The 19,200-nt window shown below is 33.2% G+C and overlaps 1 protein-coding gene across 3 annotated transcripts; it reads right to left on the minus strand.

Annotated features, from left to right (window-relative positions):
- Positions 1–1,683: 1,683 nt before the first annotated feature.
- On the minus strand, positions 1,684–18,685 carry LOC132722279 (xylulose kinase-like). 3 transcript variants are annotated; one of them, XM_060706751.1, is made up of 8 exons: positions 18,537–18,685; positions 9,494–9,606; positions 7,126–7,199; positions 6,330–6,426; positions 5,656–5,714; positions 5,201–5,288; positions 3,965–4,056; positions 1,684–2,187 (listed from the first exon to the last, which is right to left on the minus strand). In XM_060706751.1, exons 1-8 carry the CDS (start codon positions 18,668–18,670, stop codon positions 2,128–2,130), a joined length of 717 nt encoding a protein of 238 aa, XP_060562734.1. In that variant the 5' UTR covers positions 18,671–18,685; the 3' UTR covers positions 1,684–2,127. The 3 variants fall into 3 exon arrangements, with proteins under 3 accessions (XP_060562734.1, XP_060562733.1, XP_060562735.1); XM_060706750.1 differs by lacking the exon at positions 18,537–18,685 and adding an exon at positions 16,220–16,632; XM_060706752.1 differs by lacking the exon at positions 18,537–18,685 and adding an exon at positions 15,391–15,539.
- Positions 18,686–19,200: the final 515 nt, after the last annotated feature.

Raw genomic sequence — 19,200 nt, forward strand, 5'->3', positions numbered from 1 at the left:
AATAATTTGATAATGTGAAATCTTCTTGTAATTTATTTATTGATGCATTATTTGAAATTCATCAATTTTAAAAACATGCCAATAACTGATACATGCCGGTAATTGTCGCATACGCTCCACAATCATGTATGCATTCAAAATTACGAAATAATTTTTATTTCATAAAATATATAATTCACATTCAAATTTATGAACATTTCTTCTTATCATATAATTTCCATTTAAAGTCACTGCATGAATGTCATACAACATTATACTTAATTTCTGATCACTATAATTTGCACACAAAAAATTTATATACATACAAAATGCAATGATGTTCAATGTATTACTTCTGATTAGTCTTTTGCTCTGCTTGCTTGATAGCATAAATTACAGTTACAATGAATTAATATGTGCATGTAAGTCAAAACACCACATTTATTGCTACTTTCTTTACATTATTAGCATCAAAACATGCTTTTCATCCATTATTATTACATTAAAAAATATTCATTTTTGAGGCTTTAAATGTGCATGATTTTCGCATGATTTTCAATTACTTTTCATTCAAGGGTTAATTTCAATAGAAGAAAATTAATTCACTAAAAACAAACGAAAACAAGATTCAGTTAACAATTATCAACAATAAGCTACTGTCATGAAATATTTGTTTTTATTTCCAATAAAAATGGGTCAAAGACAGAAAAGGCCGGGTTGCATATGTATACAAAATATCATGAGGCTGTGATGTTACTTAAATTTTCTACCACTGTCTGACCATTGATGTTGAAAATTTAACATAGTTGGTTAAGCTGAAAAGAATGAGCATCAGACCTGAAATGGAATCCCACAATATGGGACCACAGTCATGTCAATGCTGTGAACCACATATCAAGAGGCTGTGGTAAGTAGTTGCTGAGAAAACTGTCACGAAAATTTCCTACTATCTATTGATCATTAATTATGTCAAAATTTAATGTTGAAAATTTAACTAAGTCGGCAAACAGGAAGTGGATGAGAGACAGATCTGAAATCGAATCCCACAGTATGGGACCATGTGTTGATGCTGTATACCAAATATCAAGAGGCTGTGATAAGTAGTTGCTGAGAAAACTGTTACGAAAATTTCCTACTATTGACCATTAATGTAGAAAATTTAACTAAGTCGGCAAACAGGAAGTGGATGAGCGACAGACCTGAAATCGAATCCCACAGTATGGGACCATGTGTTGATGCTGTATACCAAATATCAAAAGGCTGTGATAAGTAGTTGCTGAGAAAACTGTTACGAAAATTTCCTACTATTGACCATTAATGTTGAAAATTTAACTAAGTCGGCAAACAGGAAGTAGATGAGCGACAGACCTGAAATCGAATCCCACAGTATGGGACCATGTGTTGATGCTGTATACCAAATATCAAAAGGCTGTGATAAGTAGTTGCTGAGAAAACTGTTACGAAAATTTCCTACTATTGACCATTAATGTTGAAAATTTAACTAAGTCGGCAAACAGGAAGTAGATGAGCGACAGACCTGAAATCGAATCCCACAGTATGGGACCATGTGTTGATGCTGTATACTAAATATCAAAAGGCTATGATTAGTAGTTACTGAGAAAACTGTTACGAAAGTTTTTTCCCCGCCCGCGCGCCCAGACGCCCGCCGCCCAACATTCACCATACTATAACCCGGGTTTGCACCAGTGCAACCCGGCCAAAAATGAATATATCTTTGATACTTTGTATAAAAATTCAACTTTAAAACGTTATCACTGATCTATGGCTGTTAAATATTATTTTCAAGTTTTTTTTTGTATTAGGCAAGGAAAAAAACATGCAATTTTAATGGGGGAATGGGGCCCATATTCTGCCCCAAATTTTACCAAACAAAAGCCCTGACCTACAATATATCACCTGCACATATCATTATCTAAAGCCCATAGCCATATCTAACCACAATCTATCAATTAGTACACCTTTTCCTCGACAATTTCATTACATTTACCAAATCACTTTGAAATTCTTGTTTATTATACAAATCTTCCTGTATGATATCAATATAATCACATGTGCTCCCCATAACCTGGTTATAAAACATGGTGTGGATATATTATCCCCTATTGTCTCTATGCTTATTGTATTTCCTCACATGGCAGAAATTTTCTCCTCAAGTTTCCTGTATCTTTCCATCATAGGCATATATACCTGAAATACCAAAAGTATGTTATTCATGTACTGTGTTTTTAGTTGTGCCTTGTCTGAATTAAAGAATAACAAGAACAATAACCCATCCACTGTCTATGACACAGGATTTTATGTAGGTTTGAAATATTTATAAACATTTTTGAAGTTAAATTTGAACAAAGTCCTTCAAGGAGTATAGAATTTATAGTGGAGACAAAATTGTCTGATATAAAACTTTCAAGCATGACCTTGACCTTCAGCCAGTCAAAGGGTGGCATGGATACACTGTCTTACTGTGGTTGATATTGGAGCTCAGATTGAAGAAAATCCTTAAATGGCATAGAATTTATAGAGCAAACACAATGTGTCTTACATTTGGCCTTAAAGTGACCTTAACCACAGTTATGCACACTCATTTGTTACCTTCAAGAGTGACCTTAACCTTGAGTTGACAGCATCAGTTCTGCAAATTGCCTTATGGAAGAGCCATGTTTGAAATTCTACACTTTGAAGGATTTTCTCAAACTTAGCATAATAAAGCTGACATTGGACCTTTTTTATCCTGATGGTGAATGATATCCTTTCCAAAAACATCCAGAATGTTGGATTTTGAGTTACTCAATTATCATTACAGAACATAATGAATCAAATGTCTAGCATGACTCGTTGATGTAAACCTCCAAGTGCCCTTCCATGTGTTATTTAAGACAGAAGCAGATATATGGGTAGAAACAAAATATCTTCATAAGCCATTTTCCTAGATGAATAATAATGAAGGTTTAAACTGTAAAAGTAGGATTCAGAAAGTGCCAGTCAATAATCGATGCCCATTAAACCCTGAAATGGTATTATTTTCATTTCTCAAATTTAAACTTTTTATTTTTGTATCTTATTAGAGTTTACAAAAAATTACTATTTGGCTATATACTTCATTTGCTCTTTGGCAATTGGTATAATTATAGTGAGTTAGTATTTTGTATGAAAGTGAAACACTACTTTGTTTACATTTCGCTACCTTAACAACACTTTACTGTACTGGTCGGGACAATCAACCAGATTTTTCCATACAGATTTTATAATTTCAAACCTAGAGACCTAAAAATTTGACACAGTACAGCTAGGTTCTTCTCCTAACTAACAAACTACTTTGTTTATTTCTGACTGTATTGACACTTGTATCTCAGGCTTGCCAAGGAGGGTATCAAAATTACCTAATATGTCTACACTACAGTACCATGTGTCCGGACAGATGTGTACATGATGTGATTTAATTCAGATAAAAGCTTGGGTGTTTTAATTTTTGATTTTTAACATGATATACAATATTTCAGCAACAAATACTGAAGTTTTGGATATTCTATTGTTTACTCTGCAAATGATTATAGCTGGTATGTGGGGTCAGGCATTGCTTTCTTGACACCCAAATTTCAATGTCAACATTCTTGAAATAGACATTAAAATATTACCATTTACAAAAATTTAAATAAATTTTATTACTTAATTATAGAAAAAACATGCATTTATTGTTGATAAAAAAAAGTGACTGACAACCACTGTATGAAGAAAACACTAAATTAAGCATTTTCGGGGCCGTCCAGGTTTGGTGGTTGTCCGGTTTTTATGGTCCATAACCAGTACATTCAACACTATTTTTTGCAGTTGTTTAACATCTAAGATGTTTTAAATTCCTTATCAAAATATTATTAAACACATATCTGACCTTTCTAAAGAATTAAAAATTTATTGATTTCTGAGGCATAATGTGCATTGAATCCTTAAGCTACAAAATTCAAGATACCTTTTCTAGACCAGGTGTATGTTTACAAGCACAGACAGGCTCTGGTAAATTCTTTACTATCTCACTGTATGGTGTACCCTCTGGCATCATTGCTGTAAAATATACACAACATATTATATATTTATTTCATTATACTCATGAAATATGGTGCTATATCAGTCAAGTATATTCATATTTGTTCAAAACAAATACGAAATATACATATGAATATGGACAGAGTCAAAGTTCATAAATATGAATGTAAGCAGAGTCAAAATTCAAAAATATGAATGTGGGCAAAGTCAAAATTTATATTAAATTTTAGGGACTACTTTCTAAGATTTTTTCTCTCTCTAACAGTCAGTAGCATCAGTTATTCATTACATTATCATAAATTAAAATAATGGTTCTGGTTATATTATCTCAACATAGTTCAAGACTGTGATCAAAGACGGCAAACTGTGTATTGAACCGCACCACTCACTTATGAGTAATCAAAATATTGCTTCATGCTATACAATTGTAGTTGCACGCCAATTCTTTACAATGATTATGGTATTTCTTGTTGGTAAATTAAATGAAAAGGACATTTTTTCAATTAAGTGAAATATGGTGTATATTTTTGCTAATAATAAAAAAATTCAATATAGTTTAAAACATTTGGAATTTTATCATACATTTCATATTTAACTCAAATGAAATAATATCTTCTTAATCTAAAAGTCATCAGTAATATTTCAGAAAAAAAGATAAATAGAAACAAAATGTTTACTATAGCTAATCTGAAATGACTCGTCTCTAATGACGCTCTGAAAAAAGCATATAATTATCTATGAGGAAATGTTGATGTTCCGATTAACATCACAGCAACACAGTATAATCATATAAAAACTTTTAAGCTTTATTGGTGGAGGAAGACCTCAGGTGCCTCTATGTGCATTATTTTGGGCAAAAACGGGCGGGCACCTGAGTAGAAACACCAACATTCTGGATAGAATCCAAAGTCCCTGTCAGGAGTCAAACCAACAGCGGTGAGAGGTAAGTGTTTTAAAGCTACTTGGCCATGTTAAGGAAATGTAGACACCAGTCTATGTCAGCCCTGGTGACTTTGACCTTAATCCAAAAGAACCCAAACCTAACATAAAGACAGAGAACCATTTAAGGTACCAACAAATCAAATGTGTTTTATGTTTGTCAATAAAATCTACAGTGATTTGTATTGCATGTTAATGTTATCAATATCATAGAGTATTTTACCATGTTTGGCCCTGTAGCATGCACCTAAAGCTGCTGAGTTTGGGACATCTGTGATATATACAGTTGTGTTGAATATATCCGCTATTATCTACAATATAACACAATAACATGTCACTAAAATTTTAGAAATATTGTAGAAATAATTAACATATTAAAATATTATTTGGATAACCTAAATATCTGATAATAAGCTGGGGCTTATTTTAGATATGGTAAAGATATTAATGGCTTATTTTCGAAGGCAGCTCATTTTCAACGTCGTTCTATGTTTTTAGTTGAGAATGTAATGAAGTTTAAATACATTATTTTCTTTGTTATTTCATAGCTGATGTGTAAGTGATATCTTTGACTTTCTGATCAACATAACAGGTTCGGAAACAGGTTCTACAGCAAGACAGATTAAAACATACAATATTGAACATACGTGTATATGTATCACAGGATATAATATTTACCTGGAGTATAGCTGGATTAGCCGAGGCACCACCTGTAGCAATCACACGTGATTTAGGACCTACAAGAAAATAATTTAACACTACACATTAAATACCAATATATATATTTATCTGCATACCTATCTGTTGTTTTGTACTCTTTTTTTTTCTGTCAATATAAAAAAGGAAGCCTACACTAGTAAGTAAAAGTACAGAATGAAAAAAGAAAATTATGGTCCCTTATTTTACAATCCACCCCTATTACTAGTAATATTTATTAAAATTTCCATTCAAATTCCCATCACAAAAGTTTTTTTTTTAATTATACCCATCAAAAGCAAAGAGCCTTAACAAAACCTTATTGAAATTTGCTTTTTGTAAAATTGAATAGTTAGTAGACTAATATGTCTATTAACATTACAAGTATTGTTGACAGACAAAACTCCCCTTTTCCTTCCAACACAAAATTCTCCTACCCAAGACCCCACCCTCTTTAAGATTAAGTACAGTCCTACAGACTAATCACAAAATTTATCATTCAGGCACATGTTGCTCTATTAACCTAAGATAATATAAGTTAAAAATGTTCAAAGTGAAATGTCAGATATCAACCATTTCAAACAATTGAATATAACAAGATATTTTTACATACTAAATTATAAATACATGTACATAGATTTGTAGAAAGGACTAACCTATTTGTAATCCACAAAGTTTAGCATACATGAGTCTCGCAAGAAACTGACTCTCTAACACTGCCCGCACTTCTATCTCCGGTGTAAAACTTTCAACCTGAAATAGTTCATTATTAGCTTTATTAGAGACAATTGATTTATATAAACTTTGAAACATTTTAAATTACAGTAAATTATACACCATATTGTTTTCTATAACTTTGAAACAATCATGTTGGTTTAAACTGTACTTGACAGTAAAATTTCTAGCTTAAAACAGGGCCATAATTCTGGTAATCATGGGCCTTGGAGCGTGACCTCCTAACATGTTCTGAAATAAGTGTGTGAAGTTTTAACCAATTCCCTTCAAAAATTTTGGAGATATCAACTTGCACATATTAAATTATTAATACACATTTTCATGTACTGGTTAGAGTAAACTATTTGTAAGAAGACTCAGTTAGCTAAGTGAATTTAGACTCTCGGGCCTTTTTTGGATAGGCTTAAGTCACATTAACATTAAGGTCATATAGAAACGTATATGGAAGACAGGCACCCGAGTAGAACCATAGACCTGTTTGTTAGCTGGACAGAATCTAAAGTCCATGGAGGCATTTGAATACACAGCAATAAGGGGCCTGATGTTTAAAGTCTGCAACCAAAACAGCCTAAACATGGAGGTCCATAGGATGCTTTAAAGCACTAGTTTCTGACTGGCATGAATTTAATGTTCTGCCAGGGACTCTGTATTCTTTCAAGTGAGGCATCTATTTCACTAGCTTGTAGAAGATTGGTGGTTCTACACAGTAGAAAATACCTGTTCATTGTTTTCATTAAATCTAAAGATGCCTCTCACAACTGGTTGTATTTCTTTCTTGTCAAAGTAAATTCCTGAAAAACAACAAAAGAAACCCCCTGATTATCATGTCATACTAAAGCTGCCAAAGGAGTGATGAAAACTACTTCCATTTCTATGACACAAGAATTTGTTTTGGTCCATTTAAAATTATCTTTTAATATGAACATTTGAGCTACAGTATGTTTGAAGAAAATTTGTCAAGGGATAAAAACATATATAGAGTTGACACAAAAGTTTTTGGTATTTGAACTTCAAGTATGACCTCGACCTTGAGGCAACACAGCAGCAGCATGGGTTCTGCACATTGCTTTGTTGCGGTAAATGCTTAAATGGGGAATAAGATTTATTTAGGGGACACACAATTATATTTGTCTATAAAGAGTGACAATGACCATGAGCCAATACAGCAGTGGCATGAGTTTTAATTATCGCTATCTTGTTGAGAAGAACATTTTACCAAAGTTTGAAGAAAATCCTTAAAGGGATAAAGGTTGATTTCAGTGTGACTTTATGGTGAGAAGCCTGTATTTCCTGTGCTCTATCATAAGATAAGTTTCTATTACGAACTAGAAATGTGTCCATAGGACACTGATGCCCCCACACGCCACTGTTCTGTCAATCTTATGACTCTAGGTCAAATATTTTTTGGACTACATGTGCCACAAGTTGAAAACTAAAAATCAACAAACGGCCATAATTCTGTTAAATTTGGTCGCAGCAAAAAATCCTTCCTTTACTACCATCTACACATTAAGGTTGTTAATCCCTGGAAGTTTAAGCAAAATCTGCCATCCGGTTTAAGAGGAGTTGCGTTCACAAAATTTCTACATAGTATAAAGTGAAAAAATCAACAAAGGGCCATAATTCTGTAAAATTTGGTCGCAGCAAAAATTCCTTCCTTTACTACCATCTACACATTAAGGTTGTTCATCCCTGTAAGTTTAAGCAAAATCTGCCATCCGGTTTAAGAGGAGTTGCGTTCACAAAATTTCTACATAGTATATAGTGAAAAAATCAACAAAGGGCCATAATTTTGTAAAATTTGGTCGCAGCGAAAATTCCTTCCTTTACTACCATCTACACCTTAAGGTTGTTCATCCCTGTAAGTTTAAGCAAAATCTGCCATCCGGTTTAAGAGGAGTTGCGTTCACAAAATTTCTACATAGTATCTAGTGAAAAAATCAACAAAGGGCCATAATTCTGTAAAATTTGGTCGCAGCAAAAATTCCTTCCTTTACTAATATCTACACATTAAGGTTGTTCATCCCTGAAAGTTTTAGCAAAATCTGCCATCCGGTTTAAGAGGAGTTGCGTTCACAAAATTTGTACATAGTATATAGTGAAAAATCAACAAAGGGCCATAATTCTGTAAAATTTGGTCGCAGCAAAAAATCCTTCCTTTACTACCAACTACACATTAAGGTTGTTCATCCCTGTAAGTTTAAGCAAAATCTGCCATCCGGTTTTAGAGGAGTTGCGTTCACAAAATTTCTACATAGTATCTAGTGAAAAAATCAACAAAGGGCCATAATTCTGTTAAATTTGATCGCAGCGGAAATTCCTTCCTTTAATACTATCTTCACATTAAGGTTGTTCATCCCTGTAAGTTTAAGCAAAATCTGCCATCCGGTTTTAGAGGAGTTGCGTTCACAAAATTTCTACATAGTATCTAGTGAAAAAATCAACAAAGGGCCATAATTCTGTTAAATTTGGTCGCAGCAAAAATTCCTTCCTTTACTACCATCTACACATTAAGGTTGTTCATCCCTGTAAGTTTAAGCAAAATCTGCCATCCGGTTTAAGAGGAGTTGCGTTCACAAGATTTCGGGACGTACGGACGGACTGACTGACGGACGGACTGACGGACGGACGGACAAGTGCAACGCTATATGCTCCCACATTGTGGGGGCATAAAAATGATAAAGCACAATTATGTAAGTATCAATCATGGCAGATATGAGGCAACACAAATGAAATAATAAAGTTTTGTAACAGTATAATGTGGATGGGGACGGATTCTAACTCGTACCCAGTAAGAAAAATGCAAAATTTCCACTTGATAGCTCATGCTATATTGATTATGCGGCCAAGTACTTGTCCAAATATAATCAGCTTCTTATTCTACAGAACTTTATAAATTATTCATTAAAGATACAATATTTCATAAAAAATTGCTTAAATTCTTACAACAACAAAGTCGGGAAAAAAAACCAGACATATAAATGTCTAATGATCTTTGTTCTTATAGTCTCACATTCTTTACTATACATGTATATATATCATAAAACATTTCGCATCTACGGATAAAATAACTTCTATAATCTACCTATATTGCCATTATTGCCTGGTGGGGTCTTACTCAGCATTTCGTTAAATTTTTCCCATGATCCTGCACAACTGTTCATCACATTCTCACGTGTCAGAGAACCATTCTTGAAGCTGTAACACAATATATGATATTTCACTGAGTAATAAACTAAAAGTTGTACCAATTAATGAAATTATCATGAAAATGTTTCACACAATACAATATCATCTTAAATCTATGTATACTAATAATTTAAACCATTTTACAATGCCTGTTTTAATGTTCTTTGAGAAAAAACATTCATTCTATTTAGGAGATAAACAGCTTAAAATGATGAACTAATGTATTTTTATCAAAAGTTTAGATACTGCTTATTTTGGTCTAAAAGTAAATGTGCTTGCTGTCTTGGAAAATGTCAAGTATCTTGTTGCAGTTAATAGGAGAAAATACAGTAGTCTTTTTTCGTAATATAAAAAGGATGATGCTTACATATGCTTACATACAATGCAACTTCTAAACATATAGGACCAGCAATATTTTATGAGTAACAAGACTTGGTGGATATTAGTAATACTAGGACACATCTAAATTATGGTTGTAAGTTCCACTCAGTGGACAGTTAGGCAACAACTAAAACTGGGTAAAAAGGTACTACGGAATTTAGGGGATATAAAACATATAATAGTTCTCAGTAACTCATGGCATATTATTCAGATAAATGAAATACAATACACTTAATAATAGTAATATTATATAAAAACTTTTAGTTAAGGGGAAGCATTCGCTAGCAAGCTTCACCTTAATGTTCAAGTTTTTAAATAACTTGTTCAAGTTTAGTTGGAACATAGCCTACATTCAGGCAAGAGTAAGTTTCATCTACAATAATATATAACATGTAAAACATGTATGAAATCTGCTGTGGCATGACCAGGCATGAAAACAGTAATATACTAAGCTCAAAATCAGAAAAAAAGTTGTATGAAGTATAAATTCAACATGAATAGGTGGAATTATCTTTAACTACCATCCAACTCATAATTTCATTTCCTGAAAATTTAGATGTTTTAAAGCCGCATATGCCCCCAGATGAGCCAAAATATTTCAAGAAAATCAACCAGAAGAAAATTTTACAATTAAAGGCAAATTTACTAATATTTTAAGAAGTAAAAATAATCAGAATTCAAGAAACAATTTACATGTTCTAAGCAATAAATAACTGACTTTGCAGTATTTATCACCATATTTCTACTGTGTTACTAATGCAGGTATGCAGATATTTTTGCATATTCTGACCTATTTTTAGTAATTTTTGTAGATTGTGAGTGCCGTCTGCAATGCGTAAATTACTTTCTTTGTTTACCTGACAATATTTTTTTTTTAAATATTTTAAAAATTTTCATTAAAACTATCATAAATCTGGAGACATGCTGCTTTAAGATTAAAGTAAACACTTTTAATCAGTCCCTTCATAATTTAAATTAAAACAGTCTCACCACAAGATTTTAAATTATAATAATTTGTGTATCAATGAGATATCATGAAATTTATGATGGTCTGCAATTCATAATTGTGATTATAAGTTAAAGTAACTGCCTAATTAGATTTCTTATTATTAGACTCTAAAATTTATTAATGCCACAATAAGTCATGTTTTACACATTTATCATTTCTATAGTTAATGTCTATTTGACATCAGGCTATGAATCTAAATAATACACATGTATTGTATTAATGGAAGCCTAAGCACCAGGTGTTGACTGTATGATTTTATGCTAAGTTTATATTATGCTTATACAAGTTTACACAGTTAGTGATGAAATGATTTTCTAGACAAATAACATACAAATAATAGCGTGCATGACACCTAGCAGATTACCCTTATTTCATTGTTAGTGATGAAATGATCTGTGTCACGACAAAACCAAGGTGAAGGTAGACTAGACCTCAAGGTGAAGGTAGACTAGACCTCAAGGTGAAGGTAGACTAGACCTCAAGGTGAAGGTAGACTAGACCTCAAGGTGAAGGTAGACTAGACCTCAAGGTGAAGGTAGACTAGACCTCAAGGTGAAGGTAGACTAGACCAAAGGTGAAGGTAGACTAGACCTCAAGGTGAAGGTAGACTAGACCAAAGGTGAAGGTAGACTAGACCTCAAGGTGAAGGTAGACTAGACCTCAAGGTGAAGGTAGACTAGACCAAAGGTGAAGGTAGACTAGACCTCAAGGTGAAGGTAGACTAGACCTCAAGGTGAAGGTAGACTAGACCTCAAGGTGAAGGTAGACTAGACCTCAAGGTGAAGGTAGACTAGACCAAAGGTGAAGGTAGACTAGACCTCAAGGTGAAGGTAGACTAGACCTCAAGGTGAAGGTAGACTAGACCAAAGGTGAAGGTAGACTAGACCTCAAGGTGAAGGTAGACTAGACCTCTAACAATTACAAGCTTACTTAGTGTAAAGGCTTTTTAGCACATGTACTAAGTCTTTGATATATTCATAAGCTCTTACACTTGTTTTCTGTTACATGACAATCATGTACATTTATAATGTTCTATTGAACATTCATGACACCTCACAGATTACCCATAATTCACTAGATAACAATTATTCAAGGAATGGAACATAGTTTAACAATGTGAGTTTTATCATGAGGCAACACAAAGCCCCAACAGGAAATCTTTGCTTAGTTAAATTAGGAGAAGTATATGGATATATTGAACATCTGACTGGTACCAGGCAATGAAAAAATATTTGTTGGTTTGCATCTATAGTGTTAATTTGAGATATTTCTTCATATGACCTGACATCTGAGAACGAAAATGTTTTCAATCAAACTCTCACACTTTTACATCAAACCTAATTGGCCTACAACATTTGTCACGGACAGTTGGTCAAATATATTTTAAACATAATTAAAATACTTGCCAAACTAGGTTAACAAAAGCTACATTCAAAGTCTATAAAAGGAAATGTATAGAGCAAATATGTTACATCCAAAGGTCATGGTCAGTATACAGAATAGTAAGTGGGTATAGCATGAAGACCTCAGTACAGGTAAAACTTAAAATAAATGCAACTTGTCCACTGGTTAATCATACCTATTTTTAAAGTGCAAAAATGGGAAACAACTTGGGGAAACTAAATGCCACAGTAATAAGACTTGCCAATATCGTGGATTTAACGTTGGTGACTAATTGTGCTTTGTATAAAGGTATTGGCACAGACAGATATGTCAAAAGATATGCCCAACTTGCCATAGAAACTAACCAATTATTTCACACATGCATTGCTTATAAAGGTGCATAACTCTTGGTAAGCAGATTGCAACAAAAAAGTTAACTCAACCTCAGTTTTGATATAACATACTTACATGCCAAATATAAACAAAATAAATCATATTCTTCAAAAGTTACCTTTAGGAAAAATAAATAACTTCACAAAGATTTGCTTATGGAGAGGCATAACTCTATAGTAGTTATCCCCCGCCGATGGAATCGGGAGGGGGATATAGTTTTGGCGTTGTTCGTCCGTCCTTCCGAATTTCGTTTCCGGAGTAGTTCTTTAAACTTTATGGGAATCATCAATATCAACAGGAGATGGGCATATCGTCAGCTTGTTCCGGTCAGACCCTTTAACTCAGAGTTATGGCCCTTGATTAGTTATGTAGTATGCATATAGAGTAAAAATCGTTACCGCACTACTTCTCTGCAACTCATGGCTGAAATTCAACGAAACTTTATGGGAACCTTCAATACCAAGAGGAGATGCGCATATCGTCGACTTGTTCCAGTCAGACACTTTAACTCAGAGTTATGGCCCTTGATTAGTTATGCAGTATGCATATAGAGTAAAAATTGTTTCCATGCTACTTCTCTGCAACTACTGGCTTGAATTCAACGAAACTTTATGGGAATCTTCAATACCAAGAGGAGATGCGCATATCGTTGCCTTGTTCGGGTCAGACACTTTAACTCAGAGTTATGGCCCTTGATTAGTTATGCAGTATGCATATAGAGAAAAAATTGTTTCTGCGCTACTACTCTGCAACTCTTGGCTGTCGCCTTGTTCGGGTCAGACATTTTAACTTAGAGTTATGACCCTTGATAACTTAGGCAGTATACAACCAGAGCAATAATCATTCCGTGCTACTTCTCTGTAACTACTGGCTGGAATTCAATGAAACTTTATGGGATACTAAGAGGAGATGTGCATATAGTCGCCTTGTTCCGGTCAGATACTGAACAAGGCAACGGTATGCGCATCTCCTCTTGGTATTGAAGGTTCCCATAAAGTTTTGCCATGAATATTTATCAAGTTCAAAGAATATTACTGTTTATGCCATGATTAATATAGAAATAAAGCCTTATGTCTTCAGTTCTTGTGTTAATAATAACCAGTACTCGGTGGGGGATATAAATTCAACGAATTTGCTTGTTTATATTGAAAAATACAACATACTAGCATGCCAAATATTAACACAATTATTGATAATTATGCTGACAATACCCAGTCTCATGATAGTTAACATTTGCGACTTAATCCCTCAATTCCAAACCACAAATTGTCCATAGAAACATTTTCATATTTTCTATCTGATCGTTGAACTCTATCTCCATCTCACCTGCTGGAGCTAAGAGATGCATAAACTTCAGAAGTAGCCTCTTTCAATAACACAAGGATAAATGGTGTAGCCACCCTTAGCCACCAAGGGCTTTAAACTAGGGGTTGGATAGTCATATTAGGTGTCAAAACCGAAGCAATATTAGGTGTCAAAAACCATAACAAATTGCAAGCAGAAAGCTTAAAGTAACACAGATGCCCATAAAACTGTAAATGGTCAGTGAATAGGTAAAAAAGTGACTGGACATTTTGCCATAATTGTGTTCAATTTTATATTTTACTATAAAAAACTAATCAAGAGTCCATGTGATCTACTGGTGTCACGGACCATCAACAAAACACTTTTTGAATATTTTCCCCATACAGATTACACAATTTTAAAGGTAGATACCTGGAAAATTGACAACAGTACAGCTAGTTTATTCTCTAAACTGCAGAGCTAGTTTGAAATTTTAAGCATTTTATTGATTACTCTTCAAATGATTACAGTTTGTGAAAGAGGTCAGGTATTGCACTCCTTACATCAGAATTTTCAACATCAAGAAAAAAATTCATTTATTGTTGATACAAAAGCAACTGATAGATTGACAACCATAGAACAAAGACAACAACTTTTTCAAGTTTCAGAGGCTGTCCAGGTTTCATGGTTGTCCGGATTTGGTGGACCCAATCAGGACAAAAATTTCTATTAATATAATTCAGAATGTATAGGTAACGTTCAATTCATAAAAAAAGCGAGGGCCTATCTCTTTATCATTTAGGCTGATTGATAATGTATCATAAATATTTTTGGATTTAACTCAGTACAGGATTGGAGCAGTACCTCTAGACGCTTGCAGAAATCATGATAACAAAATAGACAAATATGTTTTTCTTGCAATTATCACATTTTTGATTCCTTATCATATATAAATCAGTGTGAAAAGATGAATTACACATTTAAAAGTTCATTCCGTTAGGTGAGAAGGCGAAATTTTAGCATTTAATCATACAAGCATCTTGTCCCGTATGCACCGGAATACGGTATTTAGTGTGGCGCTCCAATCCTTTTTTTTAGTATCACTCAATATTTTTCATGGTTATAAAAGTCAATCTTTTAAAATACATGCACATTACTAATTGATCTTGACAGACAAAAATATGAGCATTATATGACTTTATCTAACAGCTGCAAAAAATTGGGAAAGAATTGGTAACAGCAAGACTAGCATAATTTTAGCTAGTATAAAAAGCACCTTTTTATAACAATGTCATAAGCAGACTTAATAAGCACAAAGAGAGACAGGGGAAAGGAAAATATACCCAATCAGTATCATGTAATATTCATCAAAATTGTCACAAAAATGATCTGCACTGTAATGAAATGTGGCAGGAGAATCAGCTGTAAGATATGTAACGGTGTCTGCCGTACCCATACTGATCTGTAATACAGCCATATAGTCGTCTATATAACACAACTAGTTACATAAATATGAGCCGCATCACGACAAAACCAACATAGTGGGTTTGCAACCAGCATGGATCCAGACCAGCCTGCGCATCCGCGCAGTCTGATCAGGATCCATGCTGTTCGCTATCAGTTTCTCTACTTGTAATAGGGTTGGTAAGCGAACAGCATGGATCCTGATCAGACTGCGTGATTGGTTTTGTCTTGACGCGGCTCATTTAAACCCTTACTCTACTGAATTTTTGTACTTCAGAATTGAAGATGTCCACCCAATGGCCAATATATTACAGTTGGCTGGCCATTATTATATTTTTTTCCAAGAATATTAAACTTTTTCTCTTCAACAGTAAAATACATTTTATCATAAGAACATACAGTTATTACATGCATGCATACATATACATGAATATATAACAATGAGAAATATGTGTATGTGGAAAACCTGTATTGACCATTAGCCCTGTTTTTCTCATATTAGATCTAGTAATCTCATATTGTCCTGGCATTTGAACTTCCGACTTCAAATTACAATTACAAGTAGAGTAGGAAAAATGAATATAATATCCATTATTAAATAGTAAATAATACATAATGTTTCTGTTAGTACCTCAACACACCATCTAATTCAGCTACATGTTACAATGATACATGCATATGGTATAATTGAAAATTTGCAAGAAATACCCATAGAGTACAACATAATATTCATCAAAATTATCACATAAATAATTGGCACAGGAATGAAATGTGTCAGGGGGCTCTGCTGTAAGTATCATTATAACATCAGCTGTTCCCATACTGATCTGAAATATGAAACAAGTCATACATCTATCACAAACACTAGCACAGTCTTTGGACACATACTACTGATTTATCTGTCTAATTTTTTAAATGTCTGTTTACCAGATTAGTTGGAAGTGAACACACTTCTAAAATTATACAAGGCCTTATTGTGTTAAATTGAAAATGTCACAAAGACTTGTTGGATCTATGCAATATGTGAAGAAATGACCCCCAGAGCTTGGTCAATTTTGACACTAAGGGCATAATTTGAACATTTTACTGGCTGAGGCCACATTGGCGACATGAATGACCTTAACAGTCTTATGTCATTTATAGGTCAAGGTCATTTTTTTATTCAGTCAAAATATTTCGTTTGTTTCAATATAAATCAAATAAATACATAAATAAATAACAAAGTTATGAGAATTTTTGCTAAATTTAATTATTTGGCCCTGATGATCAAGGTCATATTTGTATAATTCAACATGTCTGTTTTGTCCCATGGGTTCTTTTGTCCAAATTTTTTGTTAAGAAATAAGAAAGTTATGTCAATGTAGGCAAATTTCAATCATTTGACCTTGACAGTCAACAACAATTAAAGGTCAAGATCATATTAGAAAAATTCAACATGTAGGTTTATGTATAAATAAGATATATATATAAATAAGAAAGTAATGATAATCTGAGCTAAAATCAATACTCTGAATAATGTCTTGTCCCAAGGATTGTTGTGCTCAAGTAACTGTATGAAGACAATCCATTTATCATTTTAGAAATCATAGCAACAAGATCTAGCCAAATTCAAAAGTTTGACTATCAAGGTCAAGATCACTGCAGAGTGAATATCAAAATCAAATAAATCTGCTTGAAGGTCTTGCCTATAGAATTGCAGTGTCCAAATATAAAGACAATCCATTCATAAATTACACAATAATGCAGCTGGGGTCTTCTCCAAACTTAATTAAGAGCTTGTTTGTTTATTCTGGTTATGCTGACACTTGTGTTTGAGTTCTTTACAAGGGATATCAAAATTACCTAAATTGTCCTCACTACAGTACCATGTGTCTGGACAGATGTATATAACTTAAATTTAATCCAGATAATGACTAGAATGTAACAATTTTTCTATTCTTATGATAATATACTGTATTCCAGCTGCACATGCTGAAATTTTAAGTGTCTACTGTTTACACTGCAAATGCTTACAGCTAGTGAAAGAAGTCAGGTATTGCACTTATTACATCAGAATTTACAATGTTTACAACATGTGGTTATCATAAAACTGTTAAATTTAAGAAAGTAAAAATCAATTTCAATTTATTGATTATAAAAGATGCATGCATCTGTTGTCAATAAAAAGGTGACTGATTAATTGTCAACCACCGTACAAAGAAGACAACCCAGGTTTGATGGTCCTCTAGATTTGGTTGTCCCAAACCAGTAGAGATGTCAATGTCAAAATACATCACAAAACTTGTTCACATAGGACATATTGATATTGGTGTGAATGTTGAAAGTTAACACTACCAAATATATTCTGATTCTTGTGGTTTTAGAGGAGATATTGTTTGAAGAAATTGTTGATGATGCACAACAACAGACAGAGAGGGATCACCAAAGGTTGCCATGAGTATGTTATAGTAAGGTGAGCTTAAAACAGGTGAAAGATCCAAATTCAAAGCAAATGATATTAATAAGAATTATATTATTGGTGCTTTTTGTTTAAATTTTTTTTCCCATATCTGTCAAATATCTCTAAATACCAAGTACATGACTATTATACATATATATACATTTGCTTCCGAAATTATTTATGCAGTATAGATAATATAATGTTGCTGGTCTAAGCAATCTACAGTTTAAGTGGAAGGGCAACAAGGTGAAAGAACAAAAACTTAGTTGTATCATTTATTGTATATTCTTATTTCTAAGTTTCTGTTCAGCCACTAAAAAATTGTACATTCTTTAGACCATATTTGCATTTAAAAGACATATTTAACAGTATATTTAATGAGCTTAAATCATACAGTCAACCTAGGCAAGAAGCAAATAGAGCAGGGGACTAGCTTCAACCTCTATTGTTTACTATAACATGAACTTATAACACAGGGTATAGCCAGGCTTTCTCTCTTACATTAACATGATTACATACATGTAAGGCAGGCTATTAACTACTATCATATGGTATAATGGAGATGTAATTAAAATAAAGTTTTACCAAACAAGGCCCATGAATGTGTTTGAATCAAGTGGATTAACAAATATATGACCATCTGTTCCGGGTGTGGCCTCATGTAACCATAGAAACACCGTGTCGCTTGAACCAAGACTTACCTGAATCAAATATGGCATCCTGTTATAATAACTACCTGCACAAGTCTTTGCTTTTTTACAAAGATTGTAACTTATAGTTTCCCACATGTATATTGCCCCCCCCCCCCTGAAAAATTTTTTTTTTTGATCCTTCAACAATTTTTTACGCTACTACACTACTACAAATTTTAACACAAACCACTTAATAAACAAGAGCTGTCTGTAGGACAGCAAGCTCGACTATTCTAAGTGCTTGATAGTAAAAGAGCCTTGATAATGTTAAATTTTTTATATTCACAAAAGGGCTAATTTTTTTTTATAAATTCATGTTATAGGCCTTAGAGAGAGTCTAAGTATACAGTATTGGCTTGACTATTTGGAAGGTAATGTCACAAGGTTGTTTTATTGAGTATAATAATACTAATTACCTATGAATACATAAATTTGACAGTAAAGGTACAAAGGCTTTTTATTAAGATGTTTTATCAAGTAAATCACTGCTTTATTATTATGAATGCATAAAATTGTCCCAAAAAAGGCACAAACCCTTCAGTAGTTATTGAGATAAC

The sequence above is a fragment of the Ruditapes philippinarum genome, unplaced genomic scaffold (assembly GCF_026571515.1).
Source record: "Ruditapes philippinarum isolate M1 unplaced genomic scaffold, ASM2657151v2 ctg2186_1_1_1_1, whole genome shotgun sequence".
NCBI lineage: Eukaryota > Metazoa > Mollusca > Bivalvia > Venerida > Veneridae > Ruditapes > Ruditapes philippinarum.